The 24,771-nt window shown below is 41.1% G+C and overlaps 1 protein-coding gene across 4 annotated transcripts in view; it reads right to left on the bottom strand.

Moving 5' to 3' along the window:
• MITF (melanocyte inducing transcription factor) overlaps positions 1-19,615 on the bottom strand; it is a 233,070-nt gene extending 213,455 nt beyond the window's left edge. For all 4 annotated transcript variants that reach the window (XM_054595394.1, XM_054595396.1, XM_054595397.1 and 1 more), the window contains exon 1: positions 19,349-19,615. In XM_054595394.1, coding sequence (XP_054451369.1) covers positions 19,349-19,452 — 104 coding nt within the window. In that variant the 5' untranslated portion in view covers positions 19,453-19,615. The remainder of the gene's footprint in view (positions 1-19,348) is intronic.
• Between the last annotated feature and the right edge of the window lie 5,156 nt (positions 19,616-24,771).

Raw genomic sequence — 24,771 nt, 5'->3', positions numbered from 1 at the left:
CAAGAATTAATGCCGACCAAAACTCTTCATAAAATGAACTCCACAGGGAAAGAAACACCCATCTCCTTCACTCAATAAACCCCTGATGGCTTGCCAAAAGAGCTTTTACAAGGCTGAAGGCTTTCTGACAAGATGGTGCCCAGGAGTCCCTATTCACAGTATCTCATGGAAATCTCCAACATTTCTCATGGTAGTTAAATATACATACAAGGTAGCCCAGAAGCACTGGAAATTCAGATGATATACACTTTTCTTTGTATGTATGAGAAGTAAGTGGTTTAATTGTTGATCTTTCTCTTCTCCCAATAACAAAGAGCACGCTTTTCCATTCATTCTTTGAATCTCTAATTTATCGTAGAAGAAACACATTTCATTAAAGCCTTCACCAAGTAGTTTTATAATTTCTTCCTCTCTATTAGATCATTATACCATTTTAATGAAAATATTTAACTCAATACTTTGCAATGACTAATGCTCTTAACACACACATGTCAAGGCAGAAGCTATGTTCATTACACAACATTATGATGTCTCAAGACCTTTGGCATTCAAAGATAAACAGTCCAAAATGGAACAGACCAGCTACAACTTTATGAAGACACACAGGAAAAGCAATTAACAAGTCAGGTTCAGGATGAAAGAGAGAGAAGTGGAAAACATCAAGATGTTAGGAGCTATGTGTTCAGTGGTAGACAGCAAGGATGGGTTTACAGATAAGACTTCTTGATATCGTCAACGAGGAACATCCAAAGATCTTTAATGAGGAATGAGGAAAATCTGCAACTTACACACCACATCCTTTTGAATGATTAGTATCTATCAGCTCATCTTTTGCTACCTCTGCTGGAGTTCACAGCCTATCTCCTTTCCTTCTTCAGAAACAGCTTTGAAAACAAAGGACTACGAGCCAAGCACGCTGAGCACCTTTAATAGGTCTATTTATCTTGGACTCAGATGCTCAACCACACCCAGGGTCTCTTGTCTTTACTTCATCAGAAAACTAGTCTTCATTCTATTCTAAAATCAACATGAGGCTGTCACCCCTAATCACTTCATATCCTGACTCATCAGGTACCCCAATATACACAGCAGCCACCAAGGTGGATAAGAGGATGAGCTTTGAAGTCAGACTGTCCTCTGTTTAAGTCTTAGTTCCTCCCTTATCTGATTTCAGATGAGTGACTTAAAGATGCCCAAGCCTCAGTTTCTTCATCTATAAAATGGGATCCTATCTGCCTCATATGAGAATTAAATTATATAAAACATTTGAAATGTTTAACACAATACCTGGGAGACAGTGGCAGCAGTAGTAGGTCCCTTAACATGTTTGTAATTCAACTAGATCTGAATTATTCATTTATGCTATTTCAACTTCTTGAATATTCTAACACAGGAAAAATCTGAAAAAAATTTACATAAGTACCTTCCTTATCCTAGGACCAAGACAGAGAGATAGATACACATATATACATGCATACATACATACAGACAAAACAAGTCATTCTTTTTTGTAATACACAAGGTTGCAGAAACTTTAACTCCAATGACACGCAACTTTCATTACTTTAACCCCAGTGAGTTTCAGTCTCCTAAATGTACATTAGATTGAAACACTAGCATAAGACACAGCCTGTAGTAAGGGCTTTAAAAATGCTAGATGCTGCTCTTATTACTGTTGTTGTTTCTTTGTGTGATCTGCTATGCAACTCAAAACTACTGAACTGCCCTGGCTGGGTGTCTCAAGTTGGTTGGAGCATCATTCTGTACACCAAAACGCTACAGGTTCAATTCCCACTCAGGGAACATACCTAGGTTACAGATTCGATTCCCTGTCAGGGCACATATGGGAGGCAGCCAATCGTTGCTTTTCTCTCACATCGATATGTGTCTGCCTGTCTGTCTCTCCCTCCCCCCGCCCCGCCCCGCCACGCTTCATTTTTTATTTCCTACTTTCTAAAAGAATTCCAAGCACTCCTCCAAACAAGTACTCAATTAAAATTTACAATAATGACTATGCTGATAATTAAAATATGCTAATTTCTAATACACTGATAAGTCAAAATCATCATCTTTATCTTCTAAGTCATGAATAAGCTGAGCCTGGCTACTTCAAAATCTTCCTGCAGCTGAATTTCTCAACCGTCCTACTGCTTTCTGCTGGGTTCTCCAACAATGGCCTCCATAATTTCTCTGTGCTCTTCTCCCCGGTCCCATTCTTATACTCCACCTTCCTAAAGAACAATAGAAATTACAGCAAAATAAAGAGTAACATATCAGAACAGTCCCACTTAACTTTAAAGATCTCGAAGTGAGAGGCCATTCTTACTGGCAAATAAACTAGTAAATAGAAGATCAGATGCCTGGAAAAATATTTGTAAATGTGGCTTCATGTATAACCCACAACAGTTTGGGGCAGACAGTGTTTTAAAATGTTCCCCCAGTGAGCATATTTTGTAGCTCAGAGAAAGAATTGCTAGAAAGATGGGCCCAAGAAAAAAAAAATTTTTAATTTTTTTTTATCCTCACCCAAGGACTTTTTTTCATTGCTCTTAAAGAAAGAGGAAGGGAGAGAAACATCAATGTGAGAGAGAAGTATCAACTGGCTGCCTCCCACAGGCACCCGGACTGGGGATTGCCTAGACCAGGGACCAAACTTACAACCTAGGTATATGGCCTGACCAGGAATCAAAGCCACAACTTTCAGTTACAGGACGAAGCTCCAACCAACCAAGCCACACCAGCCAGGGCAGAAAATTTTTAATAGTCAACCCTCATTACTCATGGACTCCTAATTTGGAAATTCACCTATTGCTGAAATTTACCTGTAACCCCAAAATGAATATTGCAGCATTTTTGCAGTCATTTGCGAACAAAGAGGTGAAACATCTGAGTCACCTAGTGCATGCATTCCCAACTAATGTCAAAGAAGGCAACGCTCTGCCTTCTTATTTCAACTATTAAATAGTAAACAAGTGTGCTTTTTGTTGGTGACTTCACTGTTTAACACAACCCCCAAGCCTACTGCTAAAGTGCTATCCAAGGGTCTTCAGCAAAAGAAGGTTGTGATGTGCCTTACAGAGAACATACAGGTAGGCGTCAGATAAGCTTCTTTCAGACATGACACAGTACTGTTGGCCATGAGTTTATTGTTAAAGAATCTTAAATAAAATGTCTTTAAAGAGAAAGAAAAGGGTGTGTGTCAAATGGCTGACAAAAAATGAGACCAACGGCTCCCAGGAATCTAACCGTTATTTTGCCTGGGGAAATGGTTCAGTATTCCCAAATTAAATGTTCATGGTGACTCTATAAAACATAAGTACCGCAAATAATGAGGAATAAGTATATTTTTCTTTCATCTTTTAGGACCAATAGTATCAACTACTAACCTAATGGATTCAGCACTTACATTTACCAGGAAATGTTACACATTATCTTCCAAAACCTTCACAGCTATTCTAAGATGAAATCTTCCTATTACCCCCATATTTAAGGTAAGAACACAGAGGTTTGGAAAACCTTAACAAGGGTCCATAGCTAATAAGAAAAAAGTCAAGATGCTTTTTTCACATTATCCTGATAGAGTTTAACAGAGCTCCCAAAAGTTACTGATCCCGTCTAACACACCAGAAACAACACTTCATCCATTTGGGTTATTCTTTATTCAAGAAATATTTACTGGATACTCACTAACCTGGATCCTGGAGATGCCCAGTGAACTAACATATTCCCTGTCCCTGTGGGGCCTCTTTCAGAAAGTGAGGACTAAGAGACATTAAAATAAGTATTACCTACCAGCCTATTTATAGGAAAAAAGATGCATGATTTCCTTAAAATACACATTACTTTTTAAATAAAGGCTTCAAACAAAGTGACAACTAAATGCTGTCATTAGTGAATATAAGTTTAAAATATATCTCTTACGTACGATCTTAATTATATGTGGAATCTAAAAAGAAAAAAAAAAAAAAACAAGCTCATTGATAGAGAACAGAATGATGGTTGCCAGAAGTGGGGGTTGAGGGTGGGTGAAATGGATTAAGGGGGTCAAAAGGTACAAATTTCCAGCTACAAATAAATAAGTCATGGGGATCTAAAAGACAGTATGGTGACTATAGTTAATAATGCTCTGCTGAATATTTGAAAGTTGCTACAAGAGTTCTCATCCCAAGTTCTCATCCCAAGTTCTTATAACTATGTGTGGTGATGGATGTTAACTAGACTTATTGTGGTGACCATTTTAAAGAATATACAAATAGTGAATCATTACGTTGTACATCGGAAACTAACATAATTTTATACATCAATTATACCTCAATAAAAAATTTATATTGATTATATTTTGTCTTAGTAATATGTTGAATGTATTGGTTTAAATAACATATTACTCTTGCCCTGGCTGATGTGGCTCAGTGGATTGAGCACTGGCCTGTGAACCAAAGGGTCGCTGGTTCAATTCTCAGTCAGGGCACACAACCCTGGGTTGCAGGCCAGGTTCCCAGCTGAAGGGTGAGCAAGAGGCAACAAATCTATGTTTCTCTCACACATCATTGTTTCTCTCCCTCTGTTTCTCCCTCCCTCCCCCCTCTCTAAAAACAAATAAATAAAATCTTTTTAAAAAGCTTATTACTCTCAATAAATAAACAAACAGTATTTATTTTGCAGGGTAGGTAATGTGACCACCAAGTGGGCTCTTCTGCTCCCCAGAAAAGAGTTCCTCTGGCTTCTGATGGTCTGATCTGTGTTCGAGGTCATCTTCCCACAACCACGCATTTGCTGACAATGGTTTAGAGTTGACCGTTTTTTGTACACACTACCTCCTGACTGCACAGCAAGTCCAATAAATATTTTCTGAATATCATTTTACCTCATGGGCAAGAAAAAATTGCCCAAGGACCTTACAAATAATTCCCAAACCATGATTCTGAAAAAGTAACAGCTCTCTTAATGTCCACCCATTTAAATGTCCAAGAAATAAATCTATTCCGAAAACTTCCCAAAATGTCTTGTCCATTTCCTCATCCCCTAGTTATGGGTGTCTGAACTCTTGACTTGCACCTGTATACCTGATTCATTCTGTTCTCTCACTGAACTGCAGAACTCAGAAGCCCATCTGATTGTCCATTTCTAACCACCATTCATTCTCTCCTATACTCATTAATTCTACCCACATACTTGATCTCACTCTAAGGCACCTAACTCGTGTCTTTTGATTTACTGTATGTGTTTCAATTACATGGGAAGAAGAAAACTGTCATTTTCCCGATTTTTTTATAAAACTCAGAATAAGAACTATTTAACAAAGTCAATTTTCAGTAAGTCATGACAATACAGAGAATGGCAGCCAATACTCTGAAAAGCACTGCCTTGTGCCTATATGATTGTTCATGTGGATTCTGGCACAAGATGTCTCCCATTGATTGGTAATGAAATTTGTCCCCATTCCTCTGCATACAGCACATGACAGCTGAGAAAAGACTCCTGGGTAACAACCCAGTGCTAGTCCAGGTTTGAAAACATGCTGCCCATATCCCAAGCATTTGAGAACTGACTATATGCCTGAGTGTTTTTCAGCTCTAGAGAATCAAATTGTTACCCACTTACTTAACAGTAATAGACAACTTACTTAACAAAAACAATGGTAGAATCAACAGTGCATGCACAGATGAACCACTTTGATTCTTAGGTATCTGCCTAAATTCTAGCAGCACTGAAGCACAGGCAGCAGGTAGGCATAGCGGCAGGCTGAGATGAGCAGGCAAGGTAGAGTGGCAGGTATAGCAGTCACCATGCAACATCTCTGAGCCCCCATACTGAATCTTCACACCAATCCTGTGAAGCAGTTGCTCTCATTACCCACATAACACAATGAGGCTGTAACTGATTAAGGCGTCTACTTATGTGTGATATACTGAGCACTTTCCTCCTGAAAAAGATGATTACCATTTGGGCTAATCCCCTTGTGTTTTCTAGTGACCCTTTTAACCACAGGTTTAGGGAGAAACTTTGTGACAATCAAGAAAAGCAAGTTACCTTCTTGTGGTGATCATTTCACAATTGTATACATATGCCAAAACTAGTTACACACCTTAAATATGTATAATTCATATTTATCAATTACACCTCAACAAAGTTGGAAAAAAAGAAAAGCTATTATATTGGTGTGAATTAAAACTTAGGTACCAGTCTTTAAAATAGCTATACTAGAAGGGAAAAACTCTGTAAGAGTGAAAGATACAAAGATTTTAAGATTCAAGAATATAGGTACTATGACTTTTGCTGGATAAAGATAACTATATAAAGAGGCTGCCTGGTTAAATGCTGAACTGAAACATGACAGTTAGTAATAACATTCCCATTAGGAGGCAGCAAGAGAGCTCAACTGCTACAGTGTGCCATGTTGTGAAACCCAGTCGTGCATCCTATTATTTATTCCCCCTCCTAACTATAGTCTATAATTATGATGAAAGGAAATATGTTGATAAGGACTAAGACTCTTCTGGCAACAAAAGTAACACCTTGCCTAAAGATAGCATGGTGCCATCTTAGAAACCTCCCTGTAGGCATCCCACAGGTCAGCACTACTTGACGTGCAACCCTCCCAAAGATTCTAATGACTGTCCAATTTCAGGATTATTCAGTCCCCACAACCCCTTCTTTTCTATGGAACCTCTTCTTTCCCTGTTGGTTGCCTTTGAGTTGTTTTCTCTTTATTCACGTGTCTAAAAGTATTGTAAAAATGCATTTCAAGTCAAAAACCCTGATGACGATGTGTATACACAGGGAACCGGAGTGAGGGAAGCAGTTACGAGCACTGACCGAGAGCCAGGCTTGGTGCTGAGCACTTTACCACTTACTACTTTTAATCAGCACAATCACCCTACAACTGAAACCTTATTATTATCCAGGAGCTCCACTTAGTTCTATGTTGAAACAGAGGCTACAAAAATAACCTGCCCAAAAATAAAATAGTAGACAGTTAAATTGGAATTTAAGTTAAAAATCCTTCTTACCCAAAAGTAAAACCCAGAACTTTAGATTGATTGGACTGGTTAGAGCTATTAGCCAGTTTTCAATAAGAACAGATTCTGTTAAAAAAAAAAAAAAAAGAAAGAAAGAAAGAAAGAAAAAAGAAAAAGAAAGAAAAAAAAAGCATCAGGGCTTTTTCTCTGGAGAAGATCAGCATGCAGGGAAAAAAATGCTTGGGTACTTGTATCTCAGTGGATTAATCATAAGGGTAGTTGAATCTCCTAGTGAGTAAAAAGTCCAGAGCTTTTCTACAGGCTTCATTTGTCCAACACACATTGGTCTTGCCCTTCCCTCACATAATTCGTCCATTCCACTCAGTCAGAGAAGTGAACAGCATGGGAAGATTCAGACTGTTCTGTCAGCTCACCTCTACATGTGACAAAACAGATGCTAGCTGGTCAGTCATTCTGCCTCTCTGTTTTGCAAGCTCCCACACTCTACAAACTGTCTGGAATTCATTAAGATGGAAAAACAGGCTGACAGTCGTATTTCAAGTTTTATTAAGCCCAAGTTTTGTGAAAAACAAATTTGGTCATGTGGGCATGCTTAAAACCACCATCACCCTGTTTCTCAACCAAATCTTTCAGTCAAGTGACTACAGTATTATGCTTCAAGTTTCACAAGTTTTGAGTTAGATTAAACTAAAAACCTCTTGTGATATTTGGGCCAGGCTCCTCATGGTAATAAAGCTACATTAACTCCATATCACTCAAAGATCATATCTGGACAACCAAGAACTCTGCTTGATTTCACTAATATCAACCTGAGGGCTAACTTTCTAGAAAGGCTTTTCTTTTTTTTTTTTTAATCAGTAAGGTATTATTGTCAATGATCATCTATGGCCTGACCATAACAAACGACACTCCATTTTTTACTAAATGTATTCTAATGCAGACAATTTACCATTCTAGAACAATAATACAAGGATGATTCAATATGGGCACACATGATTTATAGTAAAAGCATCAGGGTGATAGATCTCAAACTTCAGTGTGCATCAGCATCTCCTGGGGAGCCTGTTAAAACACAGGCGTCTGGGACCCATCTCCAACAGTTTCTAATTTCAGGACATATATGGAAGGGTCTGAGAACGTACATTTCCAAAAGGTTTCTGAGTGATGCTGATTGCTGGTCTGAGGGCAACATTTTGAAAACAATTACACTAAGGTGGTGTGATGACAGTTGACGTGTTTTTGGGAAGCGGGGTGTTGTTTTAATAAATGAACTTGGAACAAGAGACACTGCACAGAGGTGGGATTCAGACAATGTATAAGCTCAAGTAGTCCCCATTCAGGTGGCAGAAAATCCAAATTAACCATGTTTACTCAGGAAAGGAATTTATTGGTAAAATAACAGGAAAGTTCAAGGACAGGCCTAACTAGGCCTACCAAGGATAGGTATACGTTGATCCAGAAGGAAAAACACTACTACTACTAGGACCACCACAGCAGTGCCTTGCTACCACCAAAAATGTGTTGTCTTTTCTAGGATGGAGGTGTTGCTGTCCAGCTGGGTCTCGATTCCCCAGGTCCCACCCCTGCATCCAGCTGGAGATATGAGACTGCTCCCTGCCAAAAGAATTTGCACAAACACGATGCCAGTCACTTTGGACCTTAGTTTATGCCTTCTACTCGTCTTTCCTTGCCACCACTGGAAACAAAGGGCTCCAGGGTTCTAGGCCATGGCAGAACTGGAAAATGGAAGGAGCCTGTGTCATTGACTTGGCCTACAGAGGAAAACTGCCTGCCAACTGGAAACTATTTATTACACATGTAACTATGGCATGCCACTTCACTAAAGAAACTAACATTAACCTAATTTAAGGAATGAGTTTTTCTCTGTCTCCCAGGTACAGTGACAGCTTATCATCAAACTCCCCAAACTGAACATCAATGGAAATAAAGGGAGAACCTCTTCTTGTTAGCACCTAAGCAAAATCCTGAGATTTGTTTTCATTAGTCAGCATGCACCTACCTGAGACTAATCCCTGGAATAAAGAAATGAGACCAGGCCTGTGCCAGATTCTCTACCCCTGAAGTCAGGAAACTGAAGCACAAGGGCTGAGCACGTGGGAAGGAGAAAAGAGACAAGAATTTGGAAAAGAGACTATGTGTATGCAAAATAAAAGTGTCCACTAGAGAAAATATGTAAGAAAGCCCGAATTGTCCTTGTCAGTCAGTCTCCTGCCATTAAATTTTAGTGACTGCGATATGATGACAACACAAGTACTATCAAACCCTCTCGTTCATTTCTGCATCAACAAAGATTTAAAGCTCCCATGTATAATGAGTATCATTGGAACTGCATTCCACGATCCCATCATTTTGCATTTACACATCCAGCACTTACCTAGTTAAAGCATTATTAATTGTTTATCTACTTAAAGACCAGTGGACAAATGACCATGCTAAAATGATGCAAGGTATGGTGGTTCCAAAAAGTCTGCACACTGATTGCCCAATATACCATTAACCAGTGCCCATCTCTCACAAGGTACTCTGCAAGCATACTTCCTTGCAGCAAGTGGACAAACTTTTATTTGGAATGTAACCAGGAATCACACCAGTTGCTTATATTTTCAGGGACTATTTTACATAGGCTACTGTAAACTCTTCCTCTAAAAAACAAATAGAATTTTTTCAAGAATGCATAGTTGGTACCATCCTATTCCCTTAACAGTAAATAACCCTAATTGGCCAATATTGTGTTAATGTTTACTCATTCTCATTCTCTGCCAAAAGCATTATAAATTCATTGCAAAGGATTCCACTGGCTGCGGTGCCAATGTTCTAAATTTGGATGATGCCGTTATGCAGGTTCTGTAATACAACAGAGCAAAGCTACCTTTCCATCGTTTGCTGAAAAACTTCAAATGCTAAAATGCAAAGCAAAAATATAGCCAGTCCTTTTGGTGGAGAAGTGACTGTTACAATATCTGGTGTCTGTTCTGTTCATGACTCAGTTTGAGTACTCTCTCTACTATGTGGGACAGACACAAAAGAGGAACAGTGCAGCCACATCTCATGGCAGCCTTCGGACAGACTGCACTGGACTGCAGTAGGTTCCAAGTTAACCAGGAAAATCACCTTTAGAACTTCTATATGCTTTTCCTTTCACACCAAGTTTCAAATTTCCAGTTATTAAAGTAAAAGGTATGTTTTGAAAAACATGCTTTTTAGAATCAGTTAGTATTTGGGAACATATTGCAGTAAATGTACCAAAGACAAGATAGCATTTCCATCTGCCTGTTGTTTGTCGTTATTCCATATATAATCTCTGCCATCAGGCTAAATAAATCTACTCTGCCTCTAATTTTCCCATGGAAGCCAGGTAAGATTCCCAGAAGGAACCTGTTCTACAACACAAGCTGTGCATGTTCTGTCAGTGGGGAGGACCACCTTTGCCATAAGCCCTTGACCTCAGGGAAAATAGGGGAATACAGGGGGTGATTCAGCAAATTATCCCACTTTGGGGAAGGGGTGGAGTGGGAGGGCAAAGGCCACATATGCCTTCCTCAGAAATTGCTCAATAACCCACAATTTTCTTCTAGAATAGGATTCTTCCAGTGCCCTCCCCAGACCTATAACTCACTAGATTTAAATTTTAAATATTTGCTCCCACACAACCCAGGAAAGTCTTTTCTTTTTCAAAATTACCACTCCATGAGCACTTGAATTAAAGAACACAGTTACTGAAATTCAAATGCTTTGAAGATTTTTTTGTTTATAAATAGTTGAATTGAAAACAATTCTCGTGAATCTCAACATTGATGAAAGCTTGAAGTGGTGTGTAGAAGGAGAAGCTTCTTTTTCATTCCTATACCAACACTGACATTTTCAAGCCAGTTGTACCCAGGAAGCATGATGTAGAAGCCAAAGCACAGGACTGGGAGTCAGGAGTTCTACATGAGTTGCTCTCTTAATGGTGTGTGTGTATACTTTGTTAAATCAACCTTAGGCTTCACTTTTTAATCCTAGGTTACTTGGACATCTCCTTTATACCAAAAAGTGATTCAAAAACCAGCCAAAATACATTCCGAGGCTAAACATAAGGGAAATATGGTCAGATATGAATGATCTCAATGCACCATAGTGAGAAGAGCCAGGGGACAACTCAAGTAAGATGACCCCAGAGGGAAGAAAGGATAATAAAAGAAACAAGACCCATCTTCACTTTTAATCCAGATAAGCACAAATCTCTGACACAGTTAACATTAGGAAAACACTTCAGACAAAGTTGTAAACAATTACAGGGAAGATTAATGTCTATATTTCTTTCTCTACTACTCAAACGCAATTGACAATGTGGGGGTTAGGGCTTCCGACCCCCCTCATCCAACACAGTCAAAAATAAACGTATAACTACAGTTGGCCCTCTGCATCTGAGGACTCCCAGCCATGGACTGAAAATAGTATTGCCATGAACTAGTCCTATGCATCTTCCTGGGCACCTACAAGATTAGTTGCTTTCCATGCATTATCTTTTATCTTCGTAGCAGCCCTGCAAGGGAGCTATTGCCCCATTTTACAAAAGAGGGTTCAGAGAGGTTGAGTAACTTGTCCAAACACACAGCTAGTGAGTGGTAGTGCCAAGATTTGCACATTTATTTTAGATTCAGGTCTTGCCTTAAAATCACTTCCTCCTGAGCTTATTCCTAATGATCCAATCTATTAAAGCTCCCTTCTTTCCCAGTCACACTCTACCAATAATATCTACTTAATTTTCATAGCACCAAAAATTATCTCATTTATCTATTTGGTTGATTATTAACTGCATCCCCACTTCCAAGATGGAAGCAGGATGCTAGCAGGAACCTCGCCTATCTGGTTCTACATCTGATTCCTGACAGCCAACAGAAAGCCTGACAGCTATAAGCAGTTAAAGTATAGTAAGGAGAGAGGGCAAGGGAGGAAGGGAAGGAAAAGAGGAGAAACAAACAGGTCCAGCTGACTCCAAAATTATACTGCCACTACTTAAACTGAGTGATGTTTTAGGAGTGTCCTGAAAAGCACAATAGGGTCCTCATAATTTCATTTGAGCTTTCATTTACTGCTCTAGGGGTCTTTCAACATAATCTCACCACTCCCCAAAGCACTGCACTCCTTTCAGCCTGCAGTGGTTCAACACTAGCCAATGAGCTAACATCTGTACATACTCAGCACAGCACCCAGCACTCAGGAAGCCCCAGAAATGACAGCCACGGAAGACAAAAGCCCCATCGTTCTGAATCCTAGGACGGCTGACTCGTGTAAGCACTCCAAAGGTGTCTTCTTTATTCCTCATGGCATGCATGAAAGACCCTCAGGAGGGAAAGATGTAGCCAAGAAATCAGGAAGCAATGTTTCAGATCCACTCTGTAGGAACAAGGAGCCTGGTTCTCCTCCCCAAATCCTCAGGAACAGAAAGCAAGCAGGTGTGAGACTTTCCTGAGAGACCCCAATATAAACTTCACAGGAGTGTCCTTCCTTGCCCTAGAGTACGCAATGTTCATGGCACTCACAAAAACCTCTTGCAAACTGCACAGTTATCTTTACAATATCAAAAGCCTGTGGTGATTGCCTTTACTATCTTTGACCCATCTTCTAGATTTTCTCCAAATAATTCGTACTTGGAGATCAGTCAAACATATTTTTATAATTTACTTTGATGAATCAAATGTAACAGCAAAGTATATTTTATACCTGAAGCGCGCGCGCGCGCACACACACACACACACACATATAAAACAAATGAAACTCTTGCTTATTGCCCTTAAAAAATGACCAAAAAAAATTTAACCAAGAATTTTTTTTCCTGTTATTTATCGTAATACTGCCAACTCTGAAACAAAGCAGTTGGCGAGAGAAATTTAGTAACTTTGATTTGTCCCAAGATACATTTTTTTACACTGAGGTCCTATTCCTGACAGTAAGCACATGTGACCTGTTCTAAAAAAAGAATATTTTCCACTTCTTGCACAACTGGAGCAGATATAAACATCAGCCTGTGCAAACTTCGCTGCAGAGCTCAAAGGGAATTAAACACACACACATACATATACTTAAACATTTTCTATAAAGGGCGTACTCAGGAAAAGGAAATCTCCAATCACACACAAAACCAACACTTAGAATCCTACTTTAATCAAGTTTTCCATCTAATCATACCATGCAAGTAATCTGCATAATAAGATTTGAACATCTGCCAGGTAAAGTGCTTCAATTTTGTCTGTTTTGCTTCAGATACTGTTCAGACATTGCTTGGCAGAGGGGGAAATTGCAATCATGACAAAAATAGAAAAGGAGAAATTGTTATTACATTCTAGCATGTGCTAGGCACTCTGCAAAGCATTTTTACACATTTTATCTCAATTTACAACTTCTACAACTCAAAGAGGAGGGATCTAGTGATCTTCTTTTATAGGTAAAGAAACTGAGACTCCAAGAGGTTAAGTGTCTTGGACACAAACATAGCAGTTAAGTGGCAATGCCATGGGCACAGTGCTCCAGCCCAGCTCCCTCTGAACCTGTCCATATGCACCTAGTCTCTTTCGTATCACCAGGTGCCCATGGACCACAAGGAAGAAATGAGGTTCTATTTGGGAGTTTAAAAGGCAACCAAATACCCTAGAAGTTTATTTTAAGAGTATTCCCTCCAAGCCATCTAATATTTTGTTCAATGTTGTAGAGAAATGTGTTTGATCATTGCTTGACCTTCACAGCCAAACTCAAATACCCCTATTCACAAAACTGACCCCAATTTCCCATCCTCTGTCAAATTCCCAATGCTGATGCCCCATCTCCCCATGGTGATAACACTCTGTTTTGTATGTTGAATTGGATCCATATGTTGTCACCCCTCACACCACGAGGTGAGTTTTGGAGAAGACATGGCATGATGCACCTTTCCCACAGTCACACACAAAGCCTTTGACATGCAGTATAGACTCATGGACAAGAACCTGGGGTTAGGGCCTGATGGCCTCCGACTGAATCAGATCATCTACTTGCTATGCCTCAGTTTCCTTCTCTGTAAAATGAGAATAATAAATATAGACCCAAGTTGGAAGTGAGGAATTCCTGAGTTAATACAAGTAAAATATTCAGAATCATTCCTGGCATTCAGTTAAGCACCATATAAGCATTGCTTGTTTCTAAAATTATAATTAAAATGTCTTTAGGTTTTATGTATTATCATTACCTCATGCAGGTTTTGCAAGATTAAGTTAACACACATCAAAACACTTAGAACAATGGCTGGTACATGCTCAATAAATGTTAGCTATCATCTTATGTTTGCACTGACACACAGCTTTTCTTAAACTAGCTTAAAGAAACCATTGTGGATTGGAACAAAAAATAAATAAATTACAAAAAATTTGTCTGAATAGCTCATTAGAATGAAAGCAAAGAAGAATTTACTAAAATTGGGATAATTTTATTGCATAACAACACTGGCTCTAGACAAGAAGGCCAGAGTCAACAAGTGCAAAACTTTTCTGGAATGTCAGGATTCACTGCTAAGCAATAAAATAACAAGAACCACATTTGCCAACTTTCACTGAGCACTTACTATGTACCAGGCTCCATGCTAATATTTTCCACAATGAAGATAGTAGTTAATGTTCTTAGGGTCGAGGACACGGGCCCCATTTGCAAGATGAGGAAAGTGAAATCAGAAGTCTTCCAGCCTGCCAAGGATCACTCAGCTAGTTAGGGACAGACAACAGACAGTGATGCCCAACAATGCTGTTAAACTCCATACTACTGGTTCCTTACAGGTTGGACAGACCATAAAAATCAAGAACACTTTCAGAAACCAATAAAAGATCAACAGTTTTGTTCTTCCAAGAATGGATTATCATTTCATAAAAGGGCCTTTTTAAAAGGAAGATGGAAGGGAATATCTCAGAATAAATCCATGAAACGGCAGTGGCCTTATATCAAGACGTGCACATGACTCTGAAAGTGACACAACAGTCTTGATCTTTCTCATGTCACCACAAACCTGTGAAAACTTCACACACCTATCTATGAATCAGCATTTAAGAATCACCACTATATCCTGTCCCGCCATTATAAACCAAAAACTCACTTTAATTCCCGTTACTAATTTGAAGGAAGATATCTAAAACATCACTAAAAAATTGAGAAGAAACTGAAATTAGATTAAGCCAATTCTTAAGTCTGTCCAGGAAAAGGACATGAGCAACTACCAAGCCCCACAGAAGTAAGTAAACCAAACAAAAGAAACATGAACCTGAAGATGCTACCATATTTTAACATGTTTTCTTCAGGTCCGAAAGACCTAAGAGAGTTTTTCTTGGCTGTTAGGAGCTCCTTTAATAGCCTGACCCAACTATGATGATGTGTGAATTCTGGGTTCACCCACAATATTCGGCACTTTTCCTCTGCTACCACCATTCAGAGCACATTCCCCCAACACAAAAAGGTTTCAAAAACCTGTTAGGGTAACCAAACTGCAAATAATTCTTCATTAGAATCTTTTCTTGTAGTATGTGTCTTCCTACCACACAGTTTTGCCAGTGAGTAGGACCAAAATGTGATTCCCATCATCTAAATCCAGCAGCTTCACATTCCTAAGGGCAGGAGGGCTGGATTAGGAAAGAAACGTGTCCTTCTTCGTGAAACACTTGCCTATCTGAGTCTACCCCAAATAAAAAGAATATAAATGCCTCTTGGGAGAAATGCTGGTGTTATCTATTTTAAAAGGACTGCAATGTTGAATGCAAAAACCAAAACTAAACACTCATTGTGCCCAGCATTGTTCTGGGCCAGTAGTTCCAAAGTAGGGGTGACTCTGTCCATCATGGACACTTGGCAATGTCTGGAGATGTTTCTGGTTGTCATAGCTTGGGGAAGGGTTCAACTGCCTCTAGCAGGCAGAGGCCAGACATGCTGCTAAACATCCTACAATGCTCAGGCCAGCCCCCACAACAAGGAATTATCTAGTTCAAAATGTCAATAGCGCAAGGTTGAGAAACTCTGTTCTAAGCTCTGGCGCACAATGGTAAACAAGGAAGAGAAATCAGTGCTCCCTTGGAGCCCGCAGCCCAGTGTTGAGAAAGATATAATAAACATATCATATGAGAAAAGTATAGGATAGATTATAAGTACACGGGGAAAAAACAGAATAGGGCAAGGAAGATGGGAGTTTGGAGGATTAGCAATTATAAACAGCATGGTCAAGAAAGGCTTGATGGGAATGGCATTTAAAGGGAGACTTGGAGCTGGTGTGGGAGTGAGCCCTGTGGCTCTCTGGGTAAAGGGCTGTCTAGGCAGAGGGATCAGCAAGTACACCATAAAAAGCCCTGAGGTAGAGGGGCCTGGAGTGTTCCTGGAATAGTAAGGAGACCAGCCCAACTGGAGCAGAGGGAGCCAGGAGAGTAGCAGCAAGGGACAAGGTCAGAGCTGACAGGCAGACTGACCATGTAGGCCACCTTGCCATTTGAAAGCTATCGAGTTTTACTGAAACTAGGAGCCCCTGGAGGATTCTTGAGTAGAGAATGGCATGATGTGACAGGTTTTAACATAGGATTTCTCAACCTCAGTGGGAACAACTTGGGGCCTAATAACTGTTCACTTTGTGCAATGTAGAATGTTAACAGCCTCTGCTTACTAGAGACCAGTGGAAATTCCCTTCTGTTGTGATGCCCAAAAATGTCTCCAGATATTGCCAAACAACTTGGGAGGCAAAGTCGCCCCTAGGTTGAGAATCAGTTTTAATAGGATCATCATGGCTGCCGTGTTGAAAGTTCATGAAAGCAAGTAAGAGTAGAAGCAGGAGTCCAGTTAAGAGACTCCTGCAATAACCCAGGCGAGGGCTGGTGATTTCTTGGACCAAAGTGGTAGCAGAGTAGTTTTGAGAAATGGACAGATTCTGAATATATTTTCAACCTCCAACAGATACTCCAGAAAATATAACTGATAAGACAAAATAGGTACAGCAGTCTTAACCTTTCAATTTCAACTTTTTCCAACCAAGACTTATAAGAAGGGAGGTGCCCCATCAAAGACTTAAGACAAAAAGCCATATAGAGGCCCTGAACAACACGTGACCCCTTTAAGGACACGCAACAGATGCTGATGATAATATGTTAGACAACTATGGAAAACAATATAGGGAAATTTTGCCAACCTCATACATTTATTCACAGATTTTAGCTGCTTTATTTCAAAGACCATGTGTCTGCTCCACAGTTTGACAACTTTTTAAATTTAGCCTTCCTCTCCATACAGGTTCTGTCCCACACCTGTGTCTAGTTTCAACATGTGAAGCCATTTCTTCCCACAAAACACACTTTGCCTGACATGTGCTAGAAAGCTACGGAGACATTCATTCACCCTTGCAAGTAACTTATTGCCGACTTTGAAAAAGAATATTCAGTTGGGTTATTCCAGATGGTATTTTCCTCAGTCTCTCAAGCTCATTTAATGTTATATATCAGCTACCATCAAAAATGTTCCAAAGAGTCCAGTTAATTCATTTCTTTCAGGACTACACATACACAGTCCCTCCCTCATTCTGCAATGTAAGCATTTGCTCACAGAGGCAAAAGCAGAGACAGCTCAGTAAAATACTGGTCCCTTCAGCTGAGTGCAGATAAAGCCCCAATGAGCAAAACCAACAATACCCTTTGCACAATATGACTCAAAACTCCCAACCCCCAACACACACAATCCATGCTCACACACAAGACAGCCATTATGAAAAGAAATCACCAACTACAGACTGGTTTTATGCATCTAACTGCAGAGGGTTCCTTCCAATCTCAGTTAGCATCTGCAAAGAGGCTGTTTCAGCAACACTGTCAGTGAGTATGGTGTTCACAGACTTTCTTCCCCAACTTGGATTCAGGGTGTTGACAAAGCCTTAGCAGGGGTGTCCAACTTTTTGGTGTCTCTGCACCACAGTGGAAGAAGGAGAGTTGTCTTGGGCCACACATTAAATACATTATGAAACAAAATCACAAAAATAAAATCTCGTAACGTTTTAAGTAAATTTATGATTTTGTGTTGGGCCACATTCATAGCCATCCTGAGCAGCATGCATCCGGTGGCTGGCCACAGGCTGGACATCCCTGAGTCCTAAAGCAATATACATGGCTCTGCTTTCCACTACAGCCAAGTAGCAGCACCCTGTACCTAGAAGCAAAGATTACAGCCCCTCACTCCTGACTCAGTTCCCCTTCTTCATTCACCCTGATTTCTGGACCCTCCCCACTCCTTTACCAGCCAGGCCCATTCCCTCAAGGCCCTACCCACAGAGGGGCTGGCGGGAGGTTTGAGGTGGGTGCAGAAGCACTCTGAACCTTCCAGTCACATCGTCTTATCTTACCCCACAACTGAGAGGAGTGGAAATAAACTCTCTCTGCTCTCATAGCTCCTAGTGACCATACCACCTCCTTCTTAGTAACACTGCAAATGTTGGAGTGGCTACAAGACTAACAGAAAGGAAGATACCCAGCCTGTTATGACAGAAAAGTGGGCAAGGAGATAGAATAGGAAATGGGCACCAGAGGCATATATGGCGCCAAACCAGCGAGTTTCTTCACTCCCCTCCTAAAAAGTTTGTCTGTAGCTAATTAAATAAGTGTCACTACCACGCAGAGTGCATCCCGAAATCCCTCGGCCCCCAGGCTTTTTCCCTTCCAGGGAAGGCCCAGATTTCAGTGGGTCTCTATTGCTCACGTCGCTTAACCGGGCTGCGGAGACACGCCCATCTGCTGCCTCCGCCCTCCCGCACTCTGGTGCCGCGGTCAGGCAGGTGAGAGGCCGGACTCAGGGAAGCCTCACCAGGAGGCGGTCAGAGGCGGGTTTTCCCAGAGGGGCCGATTCCTAAGAGGCGACAACAAACGAGCTAATTATTTCCTTCGTGGCGCCTCGACATTCCCCAGGCTCTTCCTCCCCTAGTCCTCAGCCCGATGGGTCCTCGGGAAAGGGATTTACTTGAAATTGTCTTCCTCCTATCCACCCGGCCAGCGGACCGGCCCCGCGCTCCTCCTCCCTCGTATCCGCGCCGGGTCGCTCCCCAGCCCCCACACGGTCTCAGCGGCTCCTATCCCCTGCCGAGGGTCCCGTCGTCCGGACAGGCCACCCAGGGCTGCCCGTGGCGCCTCTGAAGTGCATTTGGGCAGAGGCCCCCAGGGGCGCGCCGCGCGGGCGCAGACCCCCAACTGCGGGAACAGTTCGCCGCCTGCCCCGGGGCAAGGGCACGGGGTCCTTGTCCCAAAGCCCCAACGACCGGCTCTTCTCGCCCCAGGCTGGGAGGCGAGAGGGTCCCTCGCCGCCAGCTGCACCTCCCTCCGGCTGTCACCACTCACCTGCTCTTCAGGGGCTGACTTTTGAGTTCGTAATATGTTTTGGGCTCCTCGTGAAACTCCTCCCCGACTTCGAAATCCGGCACGATCCCCGACTCCGACTGCATGTCTCCAGCTGCCCGTTCCTCCACTGCTCGGAAGTGAGAGCCGAGCCCGGTGGCGGAGGGGAGGTGACGGGCCTGGGTCCCGCGAGCGCGCGCCCCACGCAGTGCCCGCTTCAGCCAGCAGCCCGCTCGGCCGCCCCGGCGCTGGGAGTTCACACTCGCCCCGGGCGGGAGGTACCGCGGCGCGTGCAGCCTGGGATTGTAGTTCGGCCGGGCGGGGCTTTCCAGGCTAGTTCGGGCAGCGATGCCCGCAAAGACTACAATTCCCAGAAGGCCAAGCGGAGGCAGAGGCAGCGTGGTGGACACCTCCAGGGCAACTCCAGTTTGGATTCACTGTCAATGTCAGCAGCTCCTCTGTCCCTACGTACCTCAAGGGTGCAGACCTGGCCATTAAATATTAATAAGGACGGGCTCAGCCTGTTCTCCTTACCCTCACCCTTCCTCCCATCTCAGACATTTAAGAAGAGACGCCAAGTCCTTATTTAAAAAAAAAAAAAAAAAGTGAAGGGTTTGGCACTAGAAAGTTTTAGCTCTCAAGCCTGGCTTAAAATAAAAGGATTCCTATCAGCCTGCATGCTTCCCAGTGCTACTGCAACAAATCAACTTGTCCTTGGATTGGAAGAGTGGAGGAACTTGCCTTCACTTCATAATTATAACATTACTATGCGTTCCTTTTCCATAATTCAGTCTGAGTTTCCAGAACACTATTCATCCATCTGAGTGGCTCTTTCTCCTTTATCCAATCGCCCCTTGAAAGGTTCCGTTCATTTAAGAAGGCACAAAGTTAACAAAACAGCATCGTCACTGTATGTTTTTAATTTCTCAGTCGACTGCCAGTTCCGATGAGATTGTCCTAACATTGCAGGAGTGAAATTGTGGGACTGTAAACTGTAAAAGTGTTAACCCCCTTGCCTGAGATTTCCAGCACTCACTTAGGTAACAAAAACATTCTGGGTTGTAGCTCATTTTTGCTTCCAGTCCTTCACTCTGACTAGTTCCAGTAGTATGTCTTCCTTCTTTTAAAAGTGTCTTGAGGCATCAGGGAGGCAGAGAGTTAGAGGGTGGCATTTAAAGTTGTTAAGACCCAGAGTTGAAATCCTGAGTCCTTCTCTAAAGCTCTTGTGTAATCTCCGTATGTCATTTGATTCCTAGAAGCCTAAATTTCTTCGTCTATAAAAGAGGAGATTGGAAAACTTGTTTCAGGAGATGTTGCAAGCTCAGATGCAAGAGAAACTGATCTGTAATCTATAAAAGTGCCTGCTCAATGGTCATTCTTTTAATTATTAGACCCTGAAGATAACTTCTTTCGAATAACATTTCATCTGTGAGTTTCTCCTTTCAGACTTAATAAACTAAATGATCATCCTAGGAGAAAACACTAAGGAGGCTAGACAAATGTGTGGACATCCTCCAGGAGTTGCCCAGAAGTTTTGCCTCATAGTAAAACATTTTGATTTTACATCAGAAAAGATCTGAAGAGTGGATGATCTCAAGGAGATTTGGGGAAAAGTGCAAGAGGTACACTATATTGCAGTAGTCAGTATCTAAATCCCGCAATAAAATTTATTTCCCAAAATACTACATTTAGGTCCTTCAATAATACCATTAAAATAGGGCAAACTATCTGAACTTTCCTGAGGAAAGTGGACTTTTTGTGCTTGTGAATGTGCATCCCAGATTCCTCAATAGAGGGTTGCTAGAAATCAGATGTTCTCTTTGTGTTTTACCTTTCTTCCTCTGGCAGACTCCTAGTCTTCTAGTCTCATATTGACTCTTAGCTGTACATGCTTGAAATGTGGGGGGCAAGGTTGATTTTCATAACGACTTCGGGGTATTACAGACATTTCAAGTGTATTGGGGCCAGAGGTGCTATACATTTTGTATAGTGACAAATGTTCTTGTCCAATTATCAGTGATTCTCCTGTTGAGAAACACTGGAGTTTTCCTAATCTTTTGGTTCACTGGAAGCTTTTTAATCAGAGGAAAACTATGGACCCTCTTCCCAGAAAATACAGATGTAGGTAAGAGTCTATACATAATTTTGGTCTGTTGATCACTTGGAGACTATCAAGCATTTCATATAGGAAATACAGTTTATAACCTCTTAAGAACTGTAATGAAACAATCCATTATGTCATCCATTGTATCAAAGAGTGACCTACTTGACCTAGGGGAACTAAACCTGACCAAGAAAAACCTGTATAAAATCTGAGATTCCTGGACTAAACTCCAACCAAGTGCATCTTCCAGAGAGATTTCTAGGGTACAGAGCTCTGAGCTGAGGTTGCCCTGAGGTATACAGAGATAGCTGTTTTCCCCCTACACATTTTCTTCTGGTCGCACTCTACTCTAGGTTCAGAAAAAGTTCTCTTCTATTTCAGATGGCAGGCTTATCAATTACAGTGCCATCTGCTACCCAATAGGAGTGGGTATGTGACCTAATCCTGGCCAATCAGTGTACCCTATGTCCTTAGCTGCAGTGATTCCTTTAGAGATGGACGTAGGACCTTAACAGGACCAGAAGCTATCCTTTTAACTTTTCTGTTAGGACAACTAGGAAGGATTGTCTGATTTTTGCAAGCATTGTGCTTGCTGGCAGGAAGAAAACTTAGAGCTAATTACTTGAGTCCACATAGGGAAGCTGATAAAAAAAAAAAGAGCTATTAAGATAATATCAACAATCATCAACTATCATACAAGGAGATATCCTTAGATTTTTTCCAGATATGAACACCAAAAAAACCTTTGTTTTTCTTTTTCCTGGAAATGTTTCTCTGTACTGCCATACCACTAATCCACATAACAAAAAGGCAGCTTCTTGATAGAAGGTCACTGTAATTCTTCTTCATTAATGGATTAAACCTTAAGAGTAGATTCCTCTTCTTTTTCAAAAACGTAATTTAAAGTCAACAGTTTCATACATTTTAACCAAGGACTCTGTCTACTAAAAGCAAAAAGCAATAGTTAGAGATTATAATTATTTTCACTAATAATATGACCTATATTTCTGGAATACTTTTAGTTTTTAATAAATGCTTATCACATGCACCTCTTATATGAGCTTATAAAAATCCAGCAAGGATGGATGGGCAAGGGTTTCCATTTTAGTATGTATTGAATGTCCATGAGATAGGAATATGAAATTGTGCTAAGTACCCCAGTTACAGGAATGAACTGACTTCCTCCCTGCTCACCAGACAGCCACAGTCCAAGAGTTGAGTCAAAGCTTATTACACAATGAGAAACCACACATAAGGCAACAACTGCTAAGCAGCAAATAATTGTTGTATGATTTATATTTTCATATCCATTTAGCTCAATGACTATGAAGCACTTACTCTGTGCCAGCTATATTATATGCTAGGTATGGGGAAAATAGCAGTGATGAGCCATATATGGTCCCTGCACTCAAGACATGGTGCTGGCTTTGATTTAATGAATATATAAAGTGATAGGGATGGTGAATGCTACAAATGCCTGAGAAAGGAGCAACCACTGAGATCAGGGATGGGGATGAAGTGAACAATTTTTGGAGGAGATGTGACTAATTTAGATCTAAAAAAGAGAAAAAAAAGAAAGGAAAAAATTAGGATATAAAATATAAGAATCTAATCTAGTCAAGCTTCTAGTTCTACCCACCAATTTACAAAAGAAAAAAAATGAGAGAGGAACATGTTAATACCACAAGGATGCAATCCCAGAAATTGAGAAATTCTACAAGACATTGAGAAATTCTTCAAAAAATACACAGCGTGAAATAAAGAGGAAGAAAGTATGCCTATAGATTTTTAAAGATTTAAGAGTCACATTAGATACTTAAAGTACATCTCAATTTTAAAAATGAACTGGAAAAAAGAGACAATCACTCAAATACATTATGTAGGCTTTATCTGGAGCATGATTTGAACAACCAATGGTCAGAATTCATCTTGGAGAGGACTGGAAGATTATGAACATGAGCTGGAATTGGATGATATTAAAGGATTATTATTAATTTTATTAGGTGTGATAGTGGTATTGTGCTTATCTGATTTGTTAAATTTCCTGTCTGATATTCAGAGTAAAATATTGAAACTGGGTGACGTCTTATCAAGTTGACTATATTACTCTTTCTACTTTTGTGCATGTTCGAAAATTTCCATGATAAAAAATAAAACTTTAAAAAGTGAAAAAGAAAGAGAGGAAACCATCATAATGTTTTTTAAAAAATGGGGTACAAGATATTCATTGGTCAAGATGGCAACCTATGTAAACACAGCTCGCCTCCTCACACAACCACATCAAAATTCCAACTAAACTATAAAACAATCAACAGTCAGAACCATCAGAAATTGAGTTGAATGGAAGTCCTACAAATATGGAATTAAAGAAGAAACTACATTGAGACTGGTAGAAGGAGTGGAGACTTGGAACAGGCTAGTCTCACACTTGCATGTGGTAGATAAAAATTGGGACCCGGGAGATCTCAGGAATGAAGGGTCCAAATCCCACACCAGGACCCCCAAGCCAAGGTTCCATTTCCAGGAAGATAAGTCTCCAACACTTCTGTCTGTATAAAACAGTGGGGATAGAGGCTGTGGAAGACAGACACTGCTGGACTTCCTGGAAGTTCCTCCTGAAGGGCCACCACACAGACTTACTCAGATTCATGCCTTCTGAGCTCTCACACAGGGGCAAAAGATTGAAAGTTACCAGAGACATACAGGGAGGAACTGAATTGGCCAGCATCAGGGTGAGAGCAGGGGACAGCTTTCTCCCAGAAAGGTGGGCTGGGAGGGACCACTGTTCCTTTTCTGAGCCCTCCCTGCACAGAGCCAGCAGGCAGATGCCATATCTGAAACTCCAGAAACCTGGCTTTAACTGTTTGCCCCAACCTGGTGATACCCTGAGGCCCTGTCCCACCAATTTTGGGGCCCACTCAAGCTGTTTCAGTGGCTTATTTGTACACAAGGCTTGTCTTGGTCCATGCATCAGACTTTCCTAAATTCTCTCAAACAAGCAGCATCGGGATTTAGCAAACCCCATACCTTTTGTTAAGATGCCCCAAGCCTGGCACTAGCAGCACCTGGCCTTGGTTCACAACCTGGCCATGCTTGAGCACCTCCAATTATAGCACCAGTAGCAGCCATTTGCGGATAATTTTGTAGCTTATGGTATGTGACCCTGGACAGAACACAGGTTCTGCCTGACCTTGGATGTGCCAAAAACAATCAAGGCTCAACTACAACAGAAGGGTATGCAGAGCCCACACTGTAGGTATACCTTGAGTACCCAACTTAAATAATAGGGAAGGCTGTGCCACTGGACCTTACAGGACACCTA

The sequence above is a fragment of the Pteronotus mesoamericanus genome, unplaced genomic scaffold (genome assembly GCF_021234165.1).
Source record: "Pteronotus mesoamericanus isolate MK-2021 breed Mesoamerican mustached bat unplaced genomic scaffold, CSHL_Meso_final scaffold_54, whole genome shotgun sequence".
Taxonomy (NCBI): Eukaryota; Metazoa; Chordata; class Mammalia; order Chiroptera; family Mormoopidae; genus Pteronotus; species Pteronotus mesoamericanus.
This window is presented reverse-complemented; position numbering and strand designations above follow the sequence as displayed.